The sequence below is a fragment of the Oryzias melastigma genome, linkage group LG11, assembly GCF_002922805.2.
Source record: "Oryzias melastigma strain HK-1 linkage group LG11, ASM292280v2, whole genome shotgun sequence".
NCBI lineage: Eukaryota > Metazoa > Chordata > Actinopteri > Beloniformes > Adrianichthyidae > Oryzias > Oryzias melastigma.
Genome location: NC_050522.1, coordinates 24,569,883 through 24,588,042, shown reverse-complemented (window position 1 = coordinate 24,588,042; position 18,160 = coordinate 24,569,883). Strand labels below are relative to the sequence as shown.

Genomic DNA, 18,160 nt, shown 5'->3' with positions numbered 1-18,160 from the left:
GCACCAGCTAAAGGTCAGATATTAAACTGAATTAAGCACCGCGTCATTATCTACTGTGTGATGGAGACTGGGGATGGGTACTAAAACTTTGTGCCAAATTAATACAAGTAACAACATATGCAGTACTACTGGTACCCGAGTGTACTCTATCACTGCTACCAACATATATGATATTACCAGTACTATGGTGCTACTGACATATTCCATACTACAGGTACTAACATATATAGTACTTCTGGTGCTGAGGTGTACAGTACTACCAGTAACAACATGTACAACAATACCAGTACAAACATTAACGATACTACTGGCACTGAGGTATTCGGTACTCCCGGTACTAATATAAACGGTACTTTCAGTACTGAAGTATACGGTATACTGAGACTGACATATATGGTACTTCTGGTTCTGACGTACAGATAAATGACATAAATATTATCTAAACTCCAAAATAGCCTAAAAAATCTTATTAAATGCCAAAATAGTCCATAAAGCTAGCAGAATACCAATTTTTAAAACTCTAAAACTGTAACTTTTTAGAATAATTATAAATAATAAAATCCAGGAATATTATTCCAGAATAAATCAACTTAAACCTTAAATAACTTTCAATATTTTACTCTCCATAAAAATATATTTTGTCAAAATTATACAAGTTAGAAATGAGAACAAGATAACATCGGGTCATTAATAACAATAAAATAAAATGATCTGGAGGGCCGGATCCGGCCCCCGGGCCATGACTTCGACACATTTACTGCCTCAAAAGCGTCTGTAATCCTACTTTGATTTCACTGATCGTCTGGTATTTTTGTACGTGTTTTCACTTTACAGTCTGAGAAATTTTAGACATAAACAATGAAGGAAATTATGACGAGGAAAATTTAATTAAACTATAAATTAAATTAACTAAAAAAAGCTTCTAAAAGAAACATATTTTCTGGTAAGTCTGTTATTTTTTTCAGGGAAGAACAAATCCTTCCAGAAACAGCAACAGCCTCCCTCTGGGGGTCAGAGGTCACGTGACCTGCTGCTCTGTCCTTGAGCGGCTCCGTAAACGAAACCATCCTGGTTCCACTGGCACAGAGCTTGTGGTCGGCGCTGTGCTCAGGCGTCCCCCACCGGAGGCCAAACCGCGAGAATTTCACTGCAGGGATCAATAAAGCCTCACATTACCCCGACATTAACTACGTCACGCCCGCGGCGCCCCGCTAACCAACCGGACCTGCCAAACGGCGTTTTGGATGTGTAACGTCTGGCTTGTGTTACGGCGCCACAGTGAGACCAGAGCAATGACGCACGGCGGTTTGATTAGTTTAAATCAGGGCTCCCCAAACTTTGTCTTTTCATCACTTTCTCTGATGTGAGGTCGGATTGAAGGCTAACAGAAAAAGTGTAACAATAACAACCTAAACGTGAACATTTACGGTTTTCCTGAAAACCCCAAATAGTGAAAAAAATAATTTCTGTAATCTTCATAGAAAAAAATAATACTAAAACATTTTAATGATAATGCCAGAGTGAATTCTGTAAGCTGAAGATAATAGTGCTAATAGCTGAAGATGCTGAAAATGATAACTAAAAACACTGAAGGTGATAGCTGGCTAAATGATTAGGGAAATGCCCAATAAGCCCAAAAAACGGAAAAAAAATCTAAATTAGCAAAAAGCTAGCATGTAGCTGAAATATTAGCTAAATGCCTCCCCCCAAAAAAGCTGGTTACATTTTTAATTTAGCCAAAACAGCTAGCATAAGACGAAAATACTGGCTAAACTCAAAATATGCCTAAAAAAACGAAAAATTAAAAATTGGCCGAAATGGGTGGCATGTAGCTGAAATATAAGCTAAATTCCAAATTAGCCTAAAAACTGGAAAAATCTGTAATGTAGCTAAAACCGCTAGCATGAAGAAAAAATATTACCCAAGCTCCAGACGACCCTAAAAAACGGAAAAAATCCTAAATTAGCCAAATCCACTAGTGTGTAGCTGAAATATAAGTTAAATGTCAAAGTATTCAAAAAAACAAACAAAAAAAAAACACTTTATTTGCCAACACAGAGAGCATGTAGCTGAAATATAAGCTAAATTCCTAATTAGCCTAAAAACGGGTAAAATGTGTAATTTAGCCAAAACAGCTAAGAAAGACAAAATATTAGCTACACTCCAAATTAGGCTTCAAACGGAAAAGATCCTAAATTAGCCAAATCGCTAGCATATAGCTAAAATATAAGTTAAATGTTAAATTATTCTAAACAACTAAAAAGAAGCAGAAATTAGCCAAAACAGCTAGCATGTAGCTGAAATAAAAGCTAAATGCCAAATTAGCAGAAAAATGTTTAATTTAGCCAAAACAGCTAGCAGCTAAAATATTAGCTACGCTCCAAATTAGCCTAAAAACTGAAAAAAATCCTAAATTAGCCAAATCAGTTAGCACGTAGCTGAAATATTAGCTAGATGACAAATTATTGTAAAGAAACAGAAAAAAATCCTAAATTAGCCAAATCAGCTAGCATGTAGCTGAAATAAAAGCTAAATGCCAAATTAGCAGAAAAATGTTTAATTTAGCCAAAACAGCTAGCATAAAGCTAAAACATTAGCTAAGCTCCAAATTAGCCTGAAAACAGAAAAAAATCCTAAATTAGCCAAAACAGCTAGCATAAAGCTAAAATATTAGCTACGCTCCAAATTAGCCTAAAAACTGAAAAAAATCCTAAATTAGCCAAATCAGCTAGCATAAAGCTAAAACATTAGCTAAACTCCAAATTAGCCTGAAAACAGAAAAAAATCCTAAATTAGCCAAATCAGTTAGCACGTAGCTAAAATATTAGCTAAAAATAGCCTAAAAATCCTTAGCAACTACCAAAAACATAAAAAAGCTAGCATAAAAAGAGCTGAATATTTTAATAGTTGAATGAGCTGAAGAGATTTGGACGTCCAAAAACCGTACAGAAGAGAAATAATAATAAAGAACTAAAGAAAGAAAAAGTGAATCACTATTAAACCAATAAATATTCTCTCCTCTCTTAGTTCAGACTCCAGAAGGTGGAATCAAAAGTCACTATGTGGTTCTGGATCGGCATATCTGATGGTGGATGTGGAGACGGGCCTGATCCGGCCCGCGGGCCGTACTGTGGAGACCCCTGGTTGAAATAAAAGCTTCACAAGCCAAAATGTGGGCGTGAAAATATCTGCCGGAGTGAGATAACAACAGGTATGGAGTCAGCCGAGTGTTAATCCATTCTTGCAGGCGTCTATTGCTGTTTGATTAGAAAGACAGATGGCGTCTCCGTCAGCCTCCATCCTGTTTTCTCCAGTGTGGTTGGAGGAAGAAACTTCCATCAAATGTGTGTGGACACGCAGCAGCAAACACACAGCGGGAGCCCAACGCGCTTCAAAAGCTTTCTTGAGTCCAATTTAGCCTGCGACTCCAGCATTCTCCTCTTTCCATTTATTCATGTACACCCTCGCCTCCTCTGTAGGAGCACACCTCTCAATCGCTCCTCTTTTCCTGAGAGAGAGGAAGAAAACACCCCGGCGGTGCGCCCGGCGCTCCACTCAGAATGAAACACACAAAAGTACCCCATAAAAAATAATAGCAGGGTAGAGTTTACTCCTTCAACCTGCTGTTACGAGCGAATGACTTGTTGAAATTGAGGCAATAACAGCATTTAAAGTTGGGTTTTACCACCTGAAGGAGCAGCTGAATTCTGAAGATTACATTCTCCTAATTTCCCGCCATTGCTTTAACAAGCTCAGCGTCGAGTGGAGACGACGGGGGTCTTTCTAACGGATGGTGGACGATCCCGCCTCTCTGTCTCTGACGCGGTTCACTCAGACGGGAGATTATAAAGAAAAGGAGATTTATCTGGAGGATTTTAAACCCCTTTGGATCCATTTTAAAAGCGTTTTTATTGATCTTTTAATGATTTAAATGTAAAAATCAGAATCGATTTCTAGGACAGAGTTTCTGCAGGAGTTCAATAGAAATTCCCTTAAAAGTTGCTGAGAGCTCTCTGTTTACACACTTCTGCTAGCTTACGAGAATCTAATAGTCTGTGAGAGGATGTATCAAAATAGGGCGGAGCTCGGAGCTTGTGGCTCCGCCCAGCGTATTTTCTTAGTCACAAATCAACACATTCTCAATCCCAACGAATCACGTATTGACGTTTGGTTAAGGCGCCTCCGCGTCACTTTTTGACGTTTTGGGTGTCCCCAACTCATCGTTTCATGGCTGTTCCCAACCTCCGGGCCTTGAACTGGTACCGCTCCAGCACCGAGACACGGAGCACACTTGTACCCTAACCAAGTACAGGTACCCCAACTCTAACCCGGTACTGGTTTACGTCTGGTAACTCGTCCACTGCCAGTACTTGGTTAGTGTACTGGTACCCTCTGCGTCCCGGTACTGGACCAGTACCAGTTCATGACCTAGAGGTTGGGAAAAGCCGGCACTGGTAACTCATCCGGTGCCGGGTCAGGGCCAAGGGGCCACAACCCTCGGTACAAGATACCCGACACATGGACTGGTCCTTGGGACTCGGCTGGTATTGGTACCCTAACCCGGTTCTGGTTAACATCTGGTAACTCCTCCAGTGCCAGTACCGGTACCAGTTTACGGCCAGAAGATTGGGAACAGCCAGAACTGGTCCTAGTAACTCATCCGGTGCCGGGTTAGGGTCAAATCTCCACAACCCTCGGTACAAGGTACCAGAAACAGTACCGCACATGGACTGGTCCTAGGGACTCGGCCGGTATTGGTACCCTAACCCGGTATTTGTTCACATCTGGTAACTCTTCCAGTCCCAGTGCTGGTACAGGTTCACGGCCCAAAGGTTGGGAACAGCCAGTACTGATAACTGGTAACTCATCCTGTGCCGAGTCAGGGGCAAGGGTCCACAACCCTCGGTACAAGGTACCGGACACACCACTGCACGTGGACTGGTCCTTGGAACTCGGCCGGTATCGGTACCCTAACCCGGTACTGGTTCACATCTGGTATCTCATCCGGTGCCGGGTCATGGCCAAGGGTCCACACCCCTCGGTACGCAGTAACAGATAAGGTATCGGACACAGTACCACACGTGGACTGGTCCTCGGGATTCGGCCGGTACCGGTACCCTAATCTGTTATTGGTACACGTCTGGTATCTCATTCGGTACCAAGTCTTGAGGGTTGTGGACCCTTGATGTTGAGAACAGCCAGCACATCACAAAAAGACGAGTTGGAGACGACCAGAACATCAAAACGTGACGCGGAGGAGTCCTGAACCAGAACGTAAATATGTGACGACTAGAGAGTGAGAACATGTTGCACAAATACACAACACAACAATATTCACAACAAATGTAATAAAGAAATACTCAGAAACGCAATTTTGAGATGAAAAAAAAGCCCCCAAAAAACCGAGAGTGTCTTAAATGAAACTTCAGTTTGTTTCCGTTAATCTCAGCAGAAGTTTCAGAGCTGAGTTTGGGATTTAGTCCTGAGAGACCATCAGATTATCCATTAGGACTCAGGCTAATGAGATGACAGGGATTAGATGGACGGAGTTTGTGGGATTGAGGCTGTGGGATTAGCTGGTTGGCTGAATAGTTCTTAGATTTAGAATAGAAACAGAGATTATCTGTTGGAGTTGGTTAGGAAACCGTCTTTGAAAGTTGAGTCGAACATGATATTGGTGATAAATTGGGTGAAAAATGAAAACATCACATTATTAAAGTATTTTTGTCATTTTTTATCTTAAGTGATTTTTCATTCAAATAAAAGACTCTTAAATCTTAAATAGCTTTTTACACCATTTGAACTTGAAAACATTTTGTTCTAAGTGATATCTCAAAAAAACAAGTTTTTTATACTTTACATGATATTTTTGGGAGAAATTTCAATAAAAGAGGAGCACAACACGACTTATTTTAGGAAATCTTACCGTTAATATTCTACTCGTTCTGTTGGCAGATATTTTCATTTATCTAGAAAAAGATCTTATATCTATATTTTTAAACTTCATTTGAGGACATTTCTGGTTGTTGATTAATAACTTGACCTCATACGTTTCAACTGGTGATATTTTATCTTATGATGTATTTCTTCTTAACTTCCAGAAGTTTATTTACAATAAATCCTGGTGCCATAAACAACATTCAATTTTTCTTAAAATTTCTTAAAAATTTATTCTATTTCCACATGTATCTATGAGTCTCTCAATTCAAAATAAAAAAAAAAAACACAACTAGGATCAAACCAAGTGTAGTTTTTTCCTTTTAATATTAATGTTAATCGTAAAGAATCTTTTTGATTTTTCTTAGACTGAATTTAATATTTCTGTTTGTTACAGTGTGTAAATCATCAGCTAATTTCATTAGGAGTTTATTATACAGTCATTTATTTAGAAGTTTTAATTATAAAGATAAAAGAAAATAATAACAATAAAATATTAATTTAATTAATGTATAAGTAAAAAATGATATTAATTTTCTATGAAAAACATATTTTCACATTTGTCATTCATCTCTCAATTCATTTCATTTATTTATTTTCTTTATTTTTTCCACAAATATATTTTTTTATCATAAGAACTAAAAAAAAGACACAAAAACGGATCATATAATAATATAAAATAGTATCAGACACATTTATGTCAGAAGTGTAGAAAAAAAACTGTTTTCCTATTAAGTGTGATTTTTAATTAAATTCAAATAAAAACATGTTAAATTATAATTTTTAACCATCAAACTTGTTTTCTTCCCAACAAGAAAAAAACAATAGTTTTTAAATAACATTAATTATTTGCAGGTTTTAAAAATGAAATTACTATTTTATTTTTACATTTTATTTAAATATTTGTATGTATTTAATTGTTAAATTATTAGAGTCAAATAAATGTATGACTCAATATATTAACGAGGTTTGATATAATTATGTGTTTGTTTTTCTTCTTTTGGTTTTTGTAATAAATGAAAATAATACAATTCCAAATAACATTAATAATAAAACTTTGATTAGAGGCTTTAAAGAAGCATGCACATGTTAAGTATTGTCGACTATTATGTGTAATTATCAAGGATAAATGAGAGTTTTTTGTGCAGAAACTGCAGATAAATAAAAAATCTGTTCATGTTTAGACATTTTTGATCAAATAAGGTTTTCAAATGAAGGTTCATTCATGCAATAACCCTAAAAAAATCTATTTTCTCTAAATGCAAACATCCAATCAATCTAGTGACAAACAAACAATGACACAACACAATTCCACCCACACATTCACACAGTAGCAGCCATCAGGGAGCAAATTCCATTTCATTTCCTGCTTTGGTGAGGAGCATGCTGGGGAATCAATACATGCCATCTCCAGCTGTGCTGGAGGGGCCCGGCTGCCATGGAGACAGATGCAGCTCGGCTCCAATTCAATTCTCTGCAGTGAACATACGTGGACGGGAACCAGCTCGGATGAGGCTCCTGTTACAGAAACACGGCGGCGAGATTTAAGGAGTCAAACGCTGTCCGTACCTGCGCACAATACTGGGATTTGGCCACGGCGACCAGCAGCTTGAGAATGGGCTGAGACTGGGACACCAGAGGGGAGACGGCGTGGATGACGGCGGTGAACTTGGGGTAAGGTTTGATACCTGGAACACAGAACACAAAAATATGTCACGTTAATTCGGGTTCCGTATTTTCCGGAGAATAAGTCGTAGTTTTTCCATAGTTTAGCCAGCAGTGCGACTTATACTCAGGACGGACTTCTTTGTGTTTTTTAATTTTTAACACATAAATCGGCTCATGTATTTGTTATTTTCCCAGTAAACATCGGTGGTCCTTTAGCGGTTGGTAGAGGAAACAACCACTAGAGGGTGCTGCTGCCGAAGTATTTACTACTGACAGCAGCTGAAGAAGTGTCGTCAAACATGGAAGAGAATCTTAATGTTTTTCTCTTAAACTTTACAATTTTTCTTATACAGATCAAAAGATTAATATTCTTGTATTTATTTTATATATTTTATTATTTTAGCTACGCTGGGCTTGTTCTGAAACGTCAGACTTTTCTCCCAAAAGTGTGACTTATATATACTCCATAGCGACTAATATATACTTTTCTTTTCCTTGATTAGACATATTTGCTCTTGTGAATTATACACTAGTGCAACTTATACCCTTAGAACAAATGTTTTAAAAACATTTTTTTTAACAATTTTGGAAATATTAAACAGATACCAGCTCAGACGAGAAAGAAAAAGACATATCGTACTTTATGAACTAAAAGTCGTTCCAGAATAAATGTCACAGGTGTTAAAAAATACATATCAATAAATAAAATCAAACATAAGTTGCTTTTTTTCTCCAATTTACTGAACAAAACACGAGAACAAAAACAGACATTTCATCTTCTTCACTACCATAATCATATTTAGCTTCATTACATATAGGAGGAATTGAGTGTCTAGTATATTATATTACATTATTATATTGTTTTTATTATATTATATATTTTTTTATTATTATTATATTATTTTTCTGTGATGTCATCAGTAGCAAATACTGATAAAAAAGAATAAAAAGAAAACAATCATAAGTTACATTAAAAAAAATTGAACAAAATATGGAAAAAAAACAGAATTTTCATCTTCTTCACTACCATAAATGGTAGTGAAGAAGATGAAATATTTATACATGAAATATAGGAGGAATTGACTTGTTTTCTGGTATATTAATTAAACAAATATTCACTTAGAAATCAAGTCAACTAAACTATCACTTTAAATCAATAAATCCATTGAATTCTTCTTTTTCTGTCGCTGTGGAACCACTCAGTCGAGGCTCGTACTTGTTCTTCTGCGATGCTATTAGTATGAAATACTGATAGACTCGTCTGCAGTGCCCTCTAGTGGTATAAGTCGCACCATCGGCTAAACTATGCAAACAAACACGACATTCTCCAAAATACACGGTTCAAGGATCTGTAAGTGGATGCATCAGAATGGAGCCGATTTTCGTCATATATTTTCTTATTTTTCAATATTTTCAAAGCTTAATTTTCTTCATATTTGTGTCCATCATCAGAAAAATGCTCCAAGAAGATGTTCAGAAGTGAACTATCTGTGGGCACTTCACATCTATTTGCAGAAGAAGATATCAATCACACACACAGATTATTTCTGGCCACGGAGGAACGTTTTTCAAAGGCTTTTTCCTGGAACATTCAGGAAGGTTGATGTGTGTCTTCAGATATTACTTCTGGACGTCTTCTGGGCTTTATCTCCTCCAAATAAACAGACAAGCATCTGCTGATGTGATGTTAAATTCAGCCTGACTTCATGTCTGAAAGGAGTAATAGGGAGCGAAAGCGAGGAGGAAAAAAAGAGATTGAAACAGACACATCATAGAGGACGTCCAACTTTTCCTAATTTAAATCTAATCTAACCCAAAGCAGCAAAGCATGGCGGGGCGGAGATAGCATTAGATGAGCCTCCGTTCTGCCACCCAGCAATTTCTGGGAAGAAAACATGCACTTTTCTAACTTGGTAAACTGTACTGGATCTTTCTGATTCCTAATGAGAAGTATAGAGTCTGCAGACTTTAATCTCCTGGTTATAAATAGTTGCAAACAAGACGCGGACTTCCATAAAACCGCCAACAAAACCAGTTTTCATGTCAAACCGAATTTGATTTTCTACAATTTATTGTGGAATTTGTTCTAATTTCAGCTTGTGATTCATAGAAGTGGCTGCAAAAGTAAAAGGTGGAATTAAAAAATAATTAAAAAGAGGCTTTTGTTGGGAGAAAATGGAATGGCTTTTGAGAGCGAGGTCCGCTAATTAACAGGCAGGTTTTAGGCGAAAACGTGAAACATCGGATCCTCTTTATTTTTGCTTTTCGTCAAACCGTGCACGAGGCTCTCACACACATTTCATTCCAATCACAGGTTTAATGGGAAGCATCTTTATTGACTTTTTATAGGATAAATACCCCGAGGTTCCTCATCCATGACATCTCCATCTCTACCGCTTTAGAAAACATCATTTTTCTTTTCATTTTGCTGACTTTTCAGGCGGTGTTTTCCACTGGTCTGCTCTCCTCATCGCTCGGGAACAAATGTGTCGTTATGCAGATGTCCCAGCTGATCGCAGCAGATGCTGCTCCTCACCGAGTCTGCAGGAGGTTCCTCTGCAGGCTCGGTTTAAAGAGGGAACAACAGAACAGAATAAAACACTCATGAAGAGACGGACGGGGCATTAATGCTTTCTTATCGCATTGAGATTCACAGTTTTCCTTCTTGCTGTTAGCTTTTACTTTTTAAATAAAGATTATTTGTTTGCAATAAATGAAAAACAAAAATATGACCTCTTTAACGGTCCGGATTTATTTAAAGACTTGTAATAAAAATGGAGTATCTAACATGTTCTTGCTGCAGATTTTTGGATGATTGAAGCTTAAATTATATTTCTGAGTCTATTTTTAAATTATTTTAATCATTTAACACAAGACGCGTCTTCAGTGACGCTTAAACACAAAATCTTTTTATTAGGTTATTTTGAAGTTTAGCAATTTTTTCAGTTACATGCTAGCTGTTTTGGCTAACCTCAGTTTGTTTTACGCTAATTTGGTATTTAGATAATACTTTAGCTGGCTATCAGCTTCAGCCTTTTCAGCTATCAGCTTCAGGATATTCCGCTATCAGCTTCAGCAATTTCAGCTATCAGCTTCAGCAATTTCAGCTATCAGCTTCAGTGTTTTCAGCTATCAGCATCTTCAGCTATCAGTTTCAGTATTTTCAGCTATCAGCTTCAGCTTTTTTAGCTATGAGCTTCAGTGATTTCAGCTTTCAGTTTCAGTATTTTCAGCTATATGCTTCAGCAATTTCAGCTATCAGCTTCAGTGATTTCAGCTATAAGCTTCAGTGATTTCCGCTTTTATTTTCAGTATTTTCAGCTATCAGCTTCAGCATTTTTAGTTATAAGCTTTGGTGATTTCAGCTATAAGCTTCAGTGATTTCAGCTTTCATTTTCAGTATTTTCAGCTGTCAGCTTCAGCATTTTCAGCTATAAGCTTTAGCGTTTTCAGCTATCAGCTTCATGTTTTCAACTATCTGCTTCAGCCTTTTCAACTATCTGCTTCAGCATTTTCCGCTATCCGCTTCAGTATTTTCAGCTATCAGCTTCAGCATTTTCTGCTATCAGCTTCAGCAATTTCAGCTACCTACTTTACCTATAAGCTTCAGTGATTTCTGCTATACGCTTCAGTGATTTCAGCTTTTATTTTCAGTATTTTCAGCTATCAGCTTCAGCATTTTTAGCTATAAGCTTCAGTGATTTCAGCTATAAGCTTCAGTGATTTCAGCTTTCATTTTCAGTATTTTCAGCAATAAGCTTTAACGTTTTCAGATATCAGCTTTAGCATTTTCCGCTATCCGCTTCAGCGTTTTCAGTTAACAGCTTCAGCGTTTTCCGCTATAAGCTTCAAGGTTTCTTTTTTAGCTTTCAGCTTCAGCATCTTCAGCAATCAGCTTTAGCATCTCCAGTGGCCAAATTCAGCTAACAGCATTCACACTAGCATTTACACAGGTAATGCTTTATATCTAGTTCATAATTATGTTAAAAAGTTACAGTTTTAAAGTTTTAAAATTGTAGTTTTAGAGTGTTCAATAAATGTTTATCCTGTTCGGTCAGCAACCAAAAATGTGTTTTGGATTTTGCGATTGAGTGTTACACCCCTGAGTTAAGGTCATGTATATCAACAATTAAGACCAACTCGTTTGCGTATTTCCCATTTTATTCCTATTTTAGATTAAAACTGTAGCTTCTTATCTTGTTTGTTATGGTCTGTACTCGCCTTTTTAAGGTATTAGTTCCAAATATGCAAATTCAATTCTTTAAAGACTTTTTGAGTCACCATGGGAACCCTGATTGTCTTTCTACAGGTTGACCTCGTGGTCTATAACTATGAGATTTCCCTTTAGGAATCCTCTTCCTGCCCGTGAAGGAGGAGTGAGGACGTCACTGCAGGATGGTTTCTTCAGCTCCTCTATGTGGATCAGGATTAAAAGGATCCATTTGATGCAGATGGACGCGGCTGCAGCTTCCACACTGACTAATAACTCTGTTGTGATGGTGTGTAATAACGCCGAGCGTCATTATCTCTGCACAAGTGCCTCCCCGTTTTACAGCGGTGCTGACAGAGTAGCCACTCCACGTATATCCATGAAATTTTTATTGTTGTCAAGGGGGCGCGCAGTTATTTACAAGAATCTTTCCGAGCTTTTTAATTAAAACTCCATCTCGCTCCAGCAAATTAAAGCCGAGCCGCTCCAGCTGTACGATCCCGTTAATATGAACGACGGGAAGGAGCTCGTCTTGTCGTTAGCTTTCAAGAAGAAACGGAAATGTCGCCTCATCTTCTAGAGTCCATCTGTTTAATTGACAAACAGACACTTGAAGCCACGTTTTGATATGGGCTGCACGCCGCAGGTGCTCCGTCGGCTGTTTGCGGCGTGCTGTCAGCCGTGGACGATGATGGAGTGACGGGGTGGGGGGGACGGAGCAGCTCCCCGGTTGCAGATATGTGGCGAGGGGGAAAACTCGGCGCCGCTGAACCGTGGCGGGACGAATTGGCCTCTCTGCAGAGTCGGCAGCAGCGGCGCTGCTGACTCAAAAAAGCAATGATGGACAGGGTGGGGTAGCGGCGGGGCAAACACAAACATCTGTCACGGAGCCACTCGCCCGCCGCCAGACAAAGCTGTTCCAGGAGAAGGCGGCGAGACCGTCTGGACCGGACGATCCAAAACCACTGGAACCGGACTTTACTTCGTGACAACGACGGAGAAACCTGGAGATACTTCAGCTGACCTCTGCGGGTCATTTCCTGTGTGTGAATGTGGGCGTGTCCCTCACCCAGAGTGGCGTAGTAGAAGGGGAAGTCTCCCTGGTATCCAGAGTACTGAGGCAAAGCAAACAGCCCCCCGGGGTGACTGTTCCACATCAGGCTGCTCCGGGATCCGTGCTCCAGAACACGGTCCTGGATGATCTGGGAGGAAAAAAACACATTTTCAGTCGGTTTTTATTAGGGGTGTAGAGTAAAATCGTCTTGGTGATATATCACGATATTTTGTTGCCGATACTTGTATCGATTAGACAAGACGATACTCAATCATTTATGAGTGTCCTTCAGCGTCTTACTCTTGTTTTCCACCTAAAGTCCGAACCTCTAGGTGGCAGACACTGAGCCTCTTTGAGGAGCTACAACAACTAGATCTCACGATATTTAGCTAGTGACAAATGTTCAGTCAGCCTAGCGGTTTTTGAGACAAAAAAACGATCAATCCTCGCAGACTCCCTGTAACCTCACCCGCCCAAATCTTGAAGAGTTCTTGAAGTTGTTCTTTGGGGATAATGTCAAAAATTCCAAAGTCAGATTTGTGCCCGCGTAGGAACATTCAGCATTCCCGACTCCGAGGTAAAGAGACTAGTCAAGCAAAAACATTTGATTACATTCCCTTCACTAATTGCTACTTTTGAAGAGGCCCACCATCCTCAATGTCTCGGGTCTACGACCTCTTTCATATGTCTGAATTCCCTCTACGACAGGGGTATTCAAATCCAGGCCTCGAGGGCCGGTGTCCTACATGTTTTCCAACCAACCTTCCATTGAAGCTCCTTAGTGGCTGCTAATTTCCAGGATCAGGTATGTTTAGCCAATAAGGAGCTTCAATGGAAGGTTGGTTGGAAAACATGTAGGACACCGGCCCTCGAGGCCTGGACTTGAATACCCCTGCTCTACGACCTAACTACCACAACACTCTAGTGCGCGGGACTATCTATGCCCTGGATCTTAACCCTTGTGCTATCTTATGGGATGACCCAAGCCTTACATCCGGTTAACAAATGTGGATGAAGGTGGGCAGGATTTCATGTCTGCCACGGACACCAGTGACAATCAACAATCATTGCGTACTGTCTTGTGGGGTCCAGATGACCCTTGGTTCCAACATCAATATACCGAGGATAGCTCAAGGGTTAAAAACAGTTTGAACGACATCCCCACTACTTTTTTTAATGTTTAAACAGCAAATATGACATTAGGATCTTTGCTAAATTTGACACACACGCCACCAGGTTAAGTCTACCACCACAACCGAAGATTTGTTGATCTTTGACCCTGGCAAGCCTGAAAAGTGGCGTTGCCCTGTTGCTCGCACATTTTTAACTGAAAATTTAACACACGAGTCCCTGGCTCAAACTGAATGAAACAATGTGATGTACAACATGAATCTACTGTATTAGGAATCTGGGTATGGTTAACAAAAAACTTCAGTTGCTAAGGAAATTCAAAAATGTAATCTTGCTGATTCTTTTAAAAATGACATAGATTTATTCGTCATCCTCAGGCGACCAAAAAATAAAATGGTTGCCATGGAGATAAAATAAACAGAAAAGCAGCAATTTGAAAAAAAGTTTTTTTATTTCAGGAATGTGTCATGTGCAGCTCCGATCAGGGCGCAAGAGGCAGAAAGGGTGGGTGAGGGGCGGGTAGCAACAGCTCAGCCAATAGGGACGAGTCAAAGGGGGGGCTAGAGTGGACGGGGGAGGGTAGCAACAGCTCAGCCAATAGGGACGAGTCAAAGGGGGGGCTAGAGTGGACGGGGGAGGGTAGCACCTGCGGCCAAAGCGTGAGGATTTTATTATTACACGAGTATTGTTTTAGTTGTTTAAGCAAGACTTTGATGTATGAGAGAAACAAAATGCTAACAGAAAAAAAATAAAACAACCCAAAGAATACCTGTAGAGCACATGTCAAAGTCAAGGCCCAGGGGCTGGATCCGGCCCTCCAGATCATTTTCTTAACTGCCTGATGTTATCTTGTGCTTATTTCTGACTTGTATAATTTTTTTAAATATATATTTGGAGAGTAAAATATTGAAAGTTATTTAAGGTTGAAGTTGATTTATTCTGGAATAATATTCCTGCCTTTAAAAAAAAACTACGGTTTTAAAGTTAAAAAATTGGCGCTCTGCTAGCTTTTCGCACTATTTTGGCATTTACTTAGATTTTTAAAGCTATTTTGAAGTTTAGCCATTGACATGAATATCAATTGTATTATTAATATCTTATTAACAGTCTATATGTTCAGCCAATATTTCAGCTACACACTAGCTGATTTGGCTAACCTAGTTTTTTGCATTTGTTTTATAGGCTGCTTTGGCGCTTAGCAAATATTTTAGCCAGCTATCAGCTTTAGTGTTTTCAGCCAGAAGCTTCAGTAATTTCAACTTAAGCATTTTCAACTATCAACTTCATCGTTTTCAGTCATAACCTTCAGCAAATTTAGCTATAACCTTTTTTAGCATTTTCAACTTAAGCGTTTTCAGCTATCAGCTTCAGCGATTTCAGCCTTTTTCAGCTTTAGAATTTTTAGCTATCAATTTCAGCATCTTCAGCTATCAGCACTAGCATCTTCAGCGGCCAAATTCATCTTACAGCATTCACACTAGCATTATCACAGGTAATTCTATACATCTAGTTCATAATTTTGTTAAAAGTTACAGTTCTAAAGTTTTAAAAATGTAGTTTCAGAGTGTTTAATAAATGTTTATCCTATTCGACCTAAGGTGTGTTTTGGATTTTGACCCCCCTGCTGTAGAAAATCCAAAGTAAATAAAGTCGGTCTCATAACATTTCTGGAGCCATCCTCCATTTATTCTGCGAGTATTAACCTGTCTTTGAATACGTTTGACTCATTTCACGGAGGACTCGTAAAAGTCTGAACTGTTTGTGAGCATAAAGGAAGAATCGTTAGCCTCTCCGATTACGGTGGATGAAATAATAAGGATATGATCAATGAGCCTTGTAATCACTCCAATAAAACATTTCACACTGAGAAATGAGTTTTCACACTAAAACGCCACAGACTTGATAGTCATAAATGTAAATGAACATCAACACGGCTAATGCGTCTGCCTCCAGTAACCCCCGTTTGCTTCGGGAGCATTATTCACACCTCAGGATTCGGAGGGAAGTCAGGCGAGCTCGGCTGCGTTTGCTTCGCCGCTCCTCAGTATTGACGGACGCCAGCTTGAATCACTGTAGCACAAAGAACAGCTGAAAGAAATCGGCTTTATTGGGTAATATTTCCCCACAGACGAGCCGGAGTCATCCGCTGTGTCCACACCGGTCCGTCAGGCGTGCCCCGGTGCTTTCTGGGTCCAAATAGAGCAGTCAGTCAAACGGTCAGAGGTGAGGAGGGCCACTATTCTCCCCCGCCGCCACCGCCGCCACCGCCCGCGCTCGGCTTGTGCTGAACAGGCAGAGGAGAGGGATATTGCTGCTGTGCCCTTGAGCCTTGCTAAATTGCTTCAGTAAAACAGACACAGGTTTGCAGCAGTGTTTTATGAGCACTATTGAATCAGGAGGTGATGGCTGCTGGACTGATATATAGGACAGAAGGAGGCGGCCGGGTGAGGACGGCGTCGCTCCGCCGTGGAAGGAGTTAATGGCACGGCTGGGGGGCCTTCGCCGCAGTAACACAAAATAAAAGGGGGAAAAACAAAAACAGCGGCGAGTTTCTTTTACTTTTGCGAGGCCCCGTCCCCCGGGGGCCGACGCTGACCGTTTGGCTCGGAAAAACAGATTAACTCCCAGTCTGTTGACTTCTCTATAAAAACAGCGACTGCCACCTCCAAAGCCTCCAGCCCTTTACACCTTATGAGGGGCAATTTTGCTCGCTTGGCTGCAGCTCCTCCCCCGTCGGCGGCCCTCAGTCGGACATGATGGACGACTCAATCTCCCCTCAGAACAGCAACAATCAACCAATTAGAGCATGATAGATAAATCCTGCGTCGGCCGCACTCCGCTTTAACAGGCCGCTTTAATAGGTGTACCAGCAGCGGGGATCTGATATTGACCTTGTGATTGGTCGAAATGTTCCCACCACCTGACAGGTAAAAGTCCGACACACGGAGTTTAGTGGAAACCTGACAGACACATTTTTTACTCCCTTCAAGCTTTGCTATAAAACAACAATCACCAAGCAGAACCAACAAGCTCAGATTGTGAGATCAAATCAGGATCAGCTTAAAGTTCATGAGAAATAAGACATTCAAAAATACACATCGTAAATCATTTTAAAAAATATGTAAAACTTGAAAGTTTGCATAAATTTAAAATAAATATTGAACATTTAAAAATAAATATTAGAAAATGTAAATAAAAAAAAAAAATTTACAGTTTCAATTCAAACTTTTTTGTTTTCGATCCCAATTTTTAGCGGGGGAGGGGCTTTGAGCCCATTGGTTACAGTAGCCGAGCCTGACATTGGTTGACAGAGGTTATGATGACGTCATATCCCCATTGGACAATAACCTCAAAGCCCCGCCCCTTTTAAACATCAACTTCTTTTGCAAATTTGATAATATGATGCAAAAACCGCAAAGACTAAAGAGGAAAATATAGATAATAAACTAGAAAAAAAAATGAACATTTAAAATAGTTTAAACTAACTTAAACTTAAAGGAAATATATAAAAATCAAAAACACAAATTTGAAAGTTGAATTAGATAAACTATAATGAGCGTTAGCATTAGCTATCCTATGGAAAATTCAATTAAATGTTAGCATCAGGCTAACATATTTTAGCCTTATGTGCTAAATCGATTTATATTTGTATGAATCGATTATTGATCTTTTAAGCTTAAATCGATTCCAATCGATGAATTGATTGTATTAACCCAGCCTTGCTTTGGTCAAACGTTAGCATTAGCCATCCTATAGGAAATTCTATTAAACGTTAGCATTAAGCTAACAGACTTTAGCTTCAGGTCCTAAATCGATCTATATTTGTATGAATCGATCGTTGATCTTTTAAGCTTAAATCGACTCAAATCGATGTATCGATTGTATTAACCGAGCCTTGTTTATGTCGAACCAGCGTTAGCATTAGCCGTTCTATGGGAAATTCTATTAAACGTTAGCATTAAGCTAGCAATTTTAGCCTTATGTACTAAATCGATTTACACTTTTATGAATTATTGATCTATTAAGCTTAAAATGTGAAAATTATGATCAACTATGAATAAGTAAAATTTGAAATGTCAATTGAGGACAAAAAGGGAGACACATTTTTTTAATTAAAATTTAAAATATTTATAAACAATATTTAAATTTTGGTAGAAGTT

General features: G+C 39.1%; 1 protein-coding gene across 1 annotated transcript in view; it reads right to left on the bottom strand.

The window, feature by feature from the left end:
- ext1b (exostosin glycosyltransferase 1b) overlaps window positions 1–18,160 on the bottom strand; it is a 170,941-nt gene that overhangs the window by 20,281 nt on the left and 132,500 nt on the right. The window contains exons 5-6 of the mRNA XM_024298588.2: window positions 12,885–13,017; window positions 7,507–7,625 (exon numbers count right to left, since the gene is read on the bottom strand). Coding sequence (XP_024154356.1) covers window positions 7,507–7,625; window positions 12,885–13,017 — 252 coding nt within the window. The remainder of the gene's footprint in view (window positions 1–7,506; window positions 7,626–12,884; window positions 13,018–18,160) is intronic.